General features: G+C 36.5%; 1 protein-coding gene across 1 annotated transcript in view; it reads left to right on the top strand.

Annotated features, from left to right (window-relative positions):
- LOC105619680 (uncharacterized protein DDB_G0283357-like) overlaps positions 1 to 9,114 on the top strand; it is a gene marked incomplete at its 3' end in the record, with an annotated part of 9,876 nt that extends 762 nt beyond the window's left edge. The window contains exons 2-16 of the mRNA XM_012201198.1: positions 483 to 541; positions 715 to 898; positions 994 to 1,166; positions 1,265 to 1,381; positions 1,755 to 1,880; positions 1,957 to 2,078; positions 2,188 to 2,546; positions 2,634 to 3,489; positions 3,564 to 3,879; positions 4,002 to 4,835; positions 5,213 to 6,136; positions 6,398 to 6,808; positions 6,956 to 7,056; positions 7,427 to 8,604; positions 8,851 to 9,114. Of these exons, the coding sequence (XP_012056588.1) occupies positions 483 to 541; positions 715 to 898; positions 994 to 1,166; positions 1,265 to 1,381; positions 1,755 to 1,880; positions 1,957 to 2,078; positions 2,188 to 2,546; positions 2,634 to 3,489; positions 3,564 to 3,879; positions 4,002 to 4,835; positions 5,213 to 6,136; positions 6,398 to 6,808; positions 6,956 to 7,056; positions 7,427 to 8,604; positions 8,851 to 9,114 (6,024 nt within the window). The remainder of the gene's footprint in view (positions 1 to 482; positions 542 to 714; positions 899 to 993; positions 1,167 to 1,264; positions 1,382 to 1,754; positions 1,881 to 1,956; positions 2,079 to 2,187; positions 2,547 to 2,633; positions 3,490 to 3,563; positions 3,880 to 4,001; positions 4,836 to 5,212; positions 6,137 to 6,397; positions 6,809 to 6,955; positions 7,057 to 7,426; positions 8,605 to 8,850) is intronic.

The following is a 9,114-nucleotide window of genomic DNA, read 5'->3' as shown; positions in this document are numbered from 1 at the left end:
TTTTGAAACTGAATTATTGGGTTGTCCAGAAAGTTCGTGACCCGATTAAAATTTAAATTTTAGTATACATTTATTAAATTAAAATTTTCTGCGTTTCAATTTTCCTTCACATCGGCACGAACTTTTTTGGACAATCCAATATTATACATTTCTTTATATTTAAAGTGAAAGATATAGAATATTTGACGAAAACGAAAGTGAAAGTTTTAGTGTATTCTAATGCAGCAATATATGAAGAATAAACTTCATATAATAGTTGTGTACTTGTATAACCAAGTCCTGTTTACCTTGTTTATATTTTTAATTTATGAAATATATATAGTATAGTAATAAATCTTGTCTGATAATAAAAAAATGGTCTTTTATAACAATACTTTCGTTCTCCAATTTTATCAATTTCTAATAGCTAAATTAATAATGATATTTATTGTTACATATGTATATTACAGTGAGATATTAAGATATTACATGTTTATTTGCAGAAATGTGAATTACCTGGTGTTCCTAGAGCCACTTTTCTAATGGTTTTCAGCCCTGATGGGTAAGATACAATGAGCAAAATATAATTTGTTTTTTATTGTTATATCAGAAGATAATACTGATAAATTAAAGAAGAAAGTAATACATAATATGTGTGTGATAGCTAGTTTTATTGTATAATGCAATGAAGGAAATTAGAGGAAAAACATCAAATGAATTTCCTGACAATTTCAGGACCATGGTAGCTTCTACGCATGGGAATCACAATGTTTATATCACAGAAATTACGACAGGAAAGAATATTAGAATCTTATCCGGACATCCACGTACTCCCTGGTGCATAGCTTTTCACCCGTCCTCCAGTCAGATCTTAGCATCTGGCTGTCTAGGAGGTCAAGTTCGCGTATGGGATTTAAGTGTGAGTATCGCGTTTGGAATTATATAATTTATAATTTATTTCAGTATTAAATGACAATGCATTTAATGACTTGTAACCCAAATTTGTTCACGTAGGGTGGTAGCGAAATTTGGAATGCCGATAGCCATACCGTTATCGCTTCGCTTGCGTTCCATCCCTTTGAAAGATTGTTAGTTATAGCCACATATAATGAAATTCACTTCTGGGACTGGAGTAAATCTCAACCTTTCGCCGTAACTGCTACAAAGACTGACAAAGAAAAAGTGAGGTATGTTTAAAAAAAAAGATTGCATTATAGATTACGATACAAGAGGAAAAAATATTATGAAAACTATTTTTTTTTAAACTTTTTTGTAAAAATTGCAGATATGTAGCTTTTGACAGTTTAGGAAGAAAATTAATCACGGGCATCGCGAATACGCCGCAAGTACAATCACAATGGGATCGAGCTCCTGTGGGACAATTACTTAGAACTAGTTTGATGTGAGTAGAAACAATGATAAGTAGAAACAATGATAAATATTACACGTAGAAATAAATTTTAGATATATTTATTACTAATATCTGAATATATTTATCACTAATATCTGAATATTTTTCGCAGCTTTAAATTTAAAAAATTGAATTTTTTGAAATATATGGACTGAATAATGAAATATTTATTATAAATTATTGTTGGTAATAATTTCCAATTTGTTTTTAATTATTTTTCCAATCAAATAAAATTGAATATCTCAATTTTTAATTGTATTTCTTTTCGTCTTCATCGTCTTAATTTTGTTATTCATACTTTATATATGTGTTAATATATTTTAAATAATTCTGTTTGTATTGTAACCAACTCCGAAAATATTAGGAATTTTAGGTATCAGCCACGAGAAAATTTCCCGGATATCGAACTTTCACCTTTTCACTTGTGGAATCATGGCTCTTTTTATGGAAGAGGATCGGCGGACGGTAATACTGCAGATAGAACTTCTCGGTATTTATTCCATACAATGCAAAATTCATCAAAATTCGTTGAAAAATTTGCAAAATTTGAATAGAAATTCTTTCAGTGCGTATCTGTTTATGCGCAGAGGCCATGAAATGTCCAGTTTCTCGCGATTCGCCAATCAACAATTTAGAAACAGTACTCGGCAAGAAGCGCGGTTTCAGCGGCGACGAAATTTATCTGAAGGTATAATATCTTCTACCGTAGCATTACACATTCTGTGAGCTAATATAATTTCATTCAATACTTTTAACAATTGAAATTTGTCGTAATAGTTTTATATCTTACGATGTAGAACTGAATCAAACTAGAGAAGCTACATCTCCAACCATTACGAGAAATCCACCTCGTCCGACTGGTAATCCAGGAAACATGGACAATGTTGATAATAGATCAGCGGACGACAGTAATGATGACGATTTGCCGAGTTCGCTGAGAAGCCGCGATCGAGAATCTAGTACAATAAATGACTCTCATCCCAGGGATGAGTTGTATGAACGATTAAATAACGTGTGGGTTGGCGTAGACGAAAGATTGCGCGGGAGCAATTCTCAAGATCCGGAGAGGAGAATAAATTTATGCTACAGAGATCTTGTCGATCAATACGTGACGCTCGTAAGACGTTACTTTGACGTTTCCAGAAATAGAGATACAGTAAGCTATATATCTATATTATTCAGAATTTTATTGTCAGAATTTTTTCTTTTATCAAATGTAAGAATATATTGATTTTCTTTGAAGATTGATCGTGGCACTGACCCTATGGATATGCCGGAAGCATCGTCCTCTAATTTCGAGGAATCTAGTAGTAGAAACGAATCAACGGCGACTGAATTATCTATACGAAGATTAAGGAATGAATTGAATTCCAGCGCGCGAGCGAACAACACGAATCTGGAGAGGTTGCAACGATGTCAACGATTATTGATGGAACGTTCCGAGCAAGAAGAGATCGGGACCACCCTTCAAAATTTGAGAGAAGCTTTAAATGCCGCCGCCGAAAATAATAGCTCATGTTTGGTACGATTGCAGAAATTGCGAGAGAGACTGCAGCGGCAGACCACGACTTTATTTGAGCATTCTAACAATCGTAACTCTCGTCTTCAGCTGCTTCGAAATGCTCTGAATGATGAGATTGAAGCACTTAATAATATGGAGGCACAGTTCACTAATACAAGTTCTAGAATCGAACGGTTGCGAGACGAATTCACGATGTACGGTATTCTGCCACGTAATCGGCATATCGCAACTGATTCTTCGCAGATGAATTTTAGTAATGCCGAATGGAGAACTCTTACATCAAATGATGGACAAATGCCCAGCACTAGTTCTATGCCATCAATGTTGTCTTCAAGATTACGCGATTTAGAATCTAATGTATTTCCTAGCACAAGTTACGTCGACGAGAATGAAGAGCGTGGCACTTTATGGTCCAATGCCAACAATACTGAAAATGCTAGTACTTCTTCAAGAAATACTGGAAGAGCAACAAGAAGACGATTCAATGATTTGAACACGGAGGATGAACCGCCGAGACAACGAAAGCGGAAATTAGGTCCTATTGAGTTTTCCGTACCGATGCCGTTATCCTACATTGGTAATATTTCTACTTGAGCAAAAATAGGAAAATAAGATTAATGTTATTGATCTTAAATTTGTCTATTATTCTAGAAGACAGTTCATCTTCGAGCGACGAAGGCTATTCGCGAGCATCAACATCCCGTAATAGCGCGTCTAATTTTACAGTTTCAACTCACTCAGCGTTTCAGCCAAACGTACCCAAGTCCGTCGCGCAACGAGCGAGCAACAGTTCACAAAATCAAGAAACACCGACTAATTCTCTCAGATTAGATGAAACAGATAGGAATAATTTACCCGATAATTTAAATAACGAATTGAACGAAGATAATGGTCAAGATAACAGGACATCAAGGACCATGCGAAATACGCAAGAAACGAGATCCCAAGAACTCAATCGCAGGCAAGGGTAAGTGTAATTTATTCAATCTTTTTTCATTCTAATTTTTAAATTTTGTTAAAACTTTTTTTTATTGTACATTTTATGTACATTTTTGAAGATGTCACATATTTGAAATTTTTAATATTTAGAAATTCACCCTTACTCAGGAGAGTGATAGATGTTCTGCAAATTCTTCGAAATTTGCACGCGGATCGGATGGAAAACAATAATACTACTCAACAAGTATTATTAGATGACTCGGAGAATGGATATTGGCTGCTCGAAGAAAATAGTAACTCGGATTCAAATTTAGACGATACAAGTTCTAATACCAATTCGAGCTCTCGTCGGTGGACTAGTCGATGGATACGATTGGATACTTCCAGCAGGAATTCAGAATATCCTAACGATTCACCGAATGAACAATCTCTATCGAGACCTTTTTCGGAGGACGTAGATCAAAATATCAATGATAGACACAGAGAGCAGAGGAACCAATTATCGCCCGTGTCTGCTAATCCTACTCGTTACGAACGACCGCCATTGTTCCCGTTTAGAAGTTTACGAGAAAACCAATCTCAAAGAATAGAACAAAATCAAACGCCTACTACCAACAACTCTGACAGTACTTCCCTTCAATCGCAGACGTCTGATTCAAACGCAACGCATACGACATTAGCAGGATTCGCGGAATTGTCAAGAATGGTTAATGATCCTGTTGCAACGAGAATCGCCAGTGTAACTAGCCGTGAGGACGGATCGATAGTGAGCGACAGGCAACAACATCATCAACAACAACAACAACAACATCAACAACAACAAAATCAGAATCAACGAAATGCAGATGATCCGGATCTTGATTACGTTATAGATCCGATAATGCTCGGTGCTGATAATATAGATCCAAGAGAGAGTTCACTAGGAGTTCGGCAAGGAATTCAATTGCTCAGTCGTCATATCGACAATATGCACCGTTTGTGCCGGTAAGTTAACGATCCAAATTAACGATGCCCCAGCATATTGTAGAATTTTATGTAACGTAAAATTTTTATTATATAAATCACTTAAATAATCTAAATCATATTTTGAAACGTAATTTTATAATAGCATAATTAATGAAGATGGAATTTTTTAAAGTTAAAGTTTTGATAAATTTAATATATGACAATATTGAGATAAAAAATATTGTAATTTAAAAAATTATATAATTAAATAAATATATGAGATTAACTAAATTGTATATTTTTTAAGTTTATTATTGTTAAAGCGATATTAGAAGAAATGAATTCCGTTCTTTTTATTGCTTTCTTTGATTTCTATGTCAATTAAAAGTAATAAGTAATTTTCAATTCATTAACAGAGCACGTTTGGAAATAGTTCAGCTGTGTCAAGTGCGCAAAATGTGGGAAGATCTGCAACGACAGATACGATCATTGCATGTGACGGTTCGTGTAGAGAGACAGAACGACGATCAAACAGAGACACAACGAGACAACACTGCCAGCAATCCAGGTCCATCAACATCGGCTGTGAACTCGCCTAATGAATCGGCGAGGAATTTCAAGAAAGCCCTTCTGGAAAACTATCAGAGAGAAAGTAGTGAGGGCGATCGTGATACAAAATCATACGATCAAAGTCAGCCGTCGACGTCAAGCGGAGTGACTGGTCTCGAAAGAAATGACGAGGACGAACCGACATCTAGCACTCGTAATATTGAAGAGAGTACGAATATTAGTCTCTCGAACTTGTTGCCAAGCGATGCTGAGCTACGGCGGATGCAGTGTCTCAAATTGAATGAGATGCTAGACGGCTTGTATGCGCGGCTGACCTCGCGCTGTCAGAATTGCGATTCACGTGTCACCGACACGCGGGCGATGAATGATCATACGTATTCCAGTTTGACAACCGATGACGATGTGCAGTTGCCTAGTATGTCCAGTGTCGTGTCAAATATCGGGGCTAACTCGAATCTGCCAGCGGTTACCGCAATAACCACAACCGAATCGGAACCGTTACCCAGCATCTCGAGTTTCGTCAACAGTCTCGATCGTGCTGGTCCCAGCAGATTGACCCAGTCATCGGATACGAATATTGATTACTTCGCAACCGGTAACAATAACGATAATAATGTCGATAATAATATTAATTCTAATCCTCCTATGGCGTATCCAACGAATCAACCTGGGACTTCAGCTCGTACCACGGCTTTTACATCGTCACCCAAAACGTCTACCATTGACAGACTTAATAGACTACGTGATAGACATGAAAGGATATCTTTTCGGTATTTATGTACATGTATATATTTTTTTAAAAACAGTGTTTTGTTTTAAAAATATTAAATAATTTTTACTTTTACTAATAAAGATGTAAAAATTATTTTAGACTTATATTTAGATCACTTAAAAGTAACTTTCATTTGGAAAAATCTTTTCACGAATTTATCATTTGAAGAAATATCATTGCACACAATTTACATAATTAAATACATTATATATTGTTTCTCTATCAATTGTAATTTTGTTTAAAATATTTCGTTTTTCAGAAATCATTTAAATATGTCGCTAAGATATAGAATAAATAGATCTCTGAGGTCGCATCGTTTTATGCAACGTCTTAGGTCTCTCTCCGCCAATAATCCGTTTCGTCATTGCGAGCATATTAGAAGACCATGGTATTTACGCAGAAACGGTTCTCAGAATAATGGCAATGACAACAGTAGTAACGACGGTTTAGATGTAGACATAGATATCCGGGATAGAACACGAGGTTCGAATACATCTGAATATCTGCAAAAGATGATCCTACGATTGGAGTTGCTGGTTCGACAGCAGAGGGCCTTGGCTCGAAACAGCAGCAGAAGGTTGAATGGTAATAATCGCCAATCCGAAACCAGCAGAGACAACGATAATCGGGAAATGGAAGAGATTCGTGAAGCTACAAGATTGAGAGCTAGGTAGGAAGAACGATATCGCGTAATTGTGTCACAATATATTAATTTTAAAATATAATGACATTAAATATCGAGCAAGTATACATATATTATGTTCAGAAACTATTGTGTGTTATAATAGCGGGTATATTCCAATTAATATTATTTCAGACAAGTTCTCGGTTTGATGGTACGATCTTTAATCCAATTCTTCGAAGTAACGAGATCAGGAAACGGTTCCCAAAGCAATGTTCTCTATGAGCAAATGTATAGTAAGTTATATTTACTGTTTATTATGTAAATTAATATAATATAATTTGAAAAATGATATTCCCTATACGAAAAAAATAAACCCAAAATGTAAAAGATAAAAGTTTTATATAAAGTTTCGTTTCACACACATATACACGCACGCACGCACGCACACACACACACACACACACACACACACACGATTATTAATTTTGAAAACTGAAAAGTCAATGTCGTTTTTGAGAGTATAAATTAAAAAAATATCTGAAATTTTCAAATTTAATTTTATCACACATAAAATTATGAAATAATTCTGATTTCTTTCACGTTCTCTAGATTGTGCATCTCTTGGATTATTGATTTATATCAATTTATATTTTTTTTCCTCAGAGCTGTATGTATTGTTACATCTAGCACTTGAGCTAACAGATTTGTTGCTGGCGCAGCTAGTAATAACAAGGCGAGAGTTGGAATCTAGTCAATATGGACCTTTTTCTTCCGATTTATCAATTAACAACCAAACCAGGAGCGACGCGCGCAGTAGTAACAGTGTTGACAATAGTTTGCAGACAGAAAATCCGCGTCGTGCTAGCGATAACGTACCAAGACGAAACGCAGATAGAGAAAGGTTACCGAGAAACCGCACTGAAATGCCAAGTGCGGAGGAATTCCTTTCAGTACATGGGAATAATATACGTTACCGCGTTATGGCGCGACGATTAAAACGGCTATCTTGCCACCGACGAGCAATTCAAATAATTAATGGCTTTTCCGGAAATCAAACCAACAATCCAACAGCTAGATCTAGCGATAACGGTGACGATAACAATTATGATGATAATACGCAAAACGAAGATAATCGACAGTCAAATTCTGAAAACGCTCTGTCAGCGGAAGTGCAGAGTATTGTGGAAAGAATCCAAAGCAGCAGTTCAATCGACAACGATGATCGTAGCGAGACCAGGGTAGGAGTTGAGAATCGTACAATAGACGCTGCAAATGAGTCGCGAAATTCAAATGAGAGCTATCGACGGAGTTACAGAAACGCTACGGTATCCGAACCGGCGGTCAGACGCATCAATGAGTCAAGAGATCAGCAGGAAACCGACTCTACTATGCATTCCAACGAGAGCTGGAGAAATTGCCTTGTTTACACTTCATCGGGAGATGAACAAAACGCCAGATCATCGCAACAGCGACCTCGTTGGACTCGTCAATACGCACGGGGTGCATGCATGCATGCGTCATTGTTCGAGCGTTCTTTACATTTGCACAGATATGGCAACTCTGATTCGAATAACAATCGTAGATATCCTCAAAGTAGAGAGGGCACTTCTCTTCGACGAGAATTTAACGTTCCCGAGCTACAGGTAAACAACGTGCCTGTGAATGACCTAGATAATCTGTCTAATCCACGAAGAAGGCAAAATACGCCACCGACTCCGCCGCATACGCCTCCGCCGTATTTGATTAATAATATTCTCCATAATACTGATAACAGAAATAACGATCGGACAAACGAATCCACAGATCAACCAGGACCAAGTTGGGCTGGACAATCAAATAATAATAGAACTCGGGTATAGTATAAATTTTGAAACATTTGCGATTTTAAATCCAAGCGTTACCTGGCAAGTAATTATAATTCCGTATATTTTTGATAATTTAATTTTTATAGAAATTTATGATCCACAAATAATTTTTGACATTTTTTAATTTATGAATTGTTATTTTGTCGATTTTTTGATAAATACGATTTTCGCTTCTTTGAAAACTAAATAAGCTTTTTAATCATTATTAACTTTTTGTATCAGGTATTGACTCCAACGTTCTTAACATTATGGCGCAATCGGGTTGGTCCCACGTGGATACCTCGCTACACTGAATTCGTAAATAATTCAGGATTAGTGCATAATGTACGAATTGGAAGTGCTGCTAATTCTGGTAATGGTGGTAGCGGTGGTGATGATGGAGGAGGAGGAAGAAGTGGAGGAAGAGGTGCAGGAGGAAGTGGTGGAGTAGGAGGAGGAGGAGGAGGAGGAGGAGGAGGAGGAGGAGGAGGAGGAGGAGGAGGAGGA

The sequence above is a fragment of the Atta cephalotes genome (assembly GCF_000143395.1).
Source record: "Atta cephalotes unplaced genomic scaffold scaffold00022, whole genome shotgun sequence".
Classification (NCBI taxonomy): Eukaryota; Metazoa; Arthropoda; class Insecta; order Hymenoptera; family Formicidae; genus Atta; species Atta cephalotes.
Note: the sequence above shows the minus strand (reverse complement) of the source record. Positions and strands in the feature narration are given on the sequence as shown.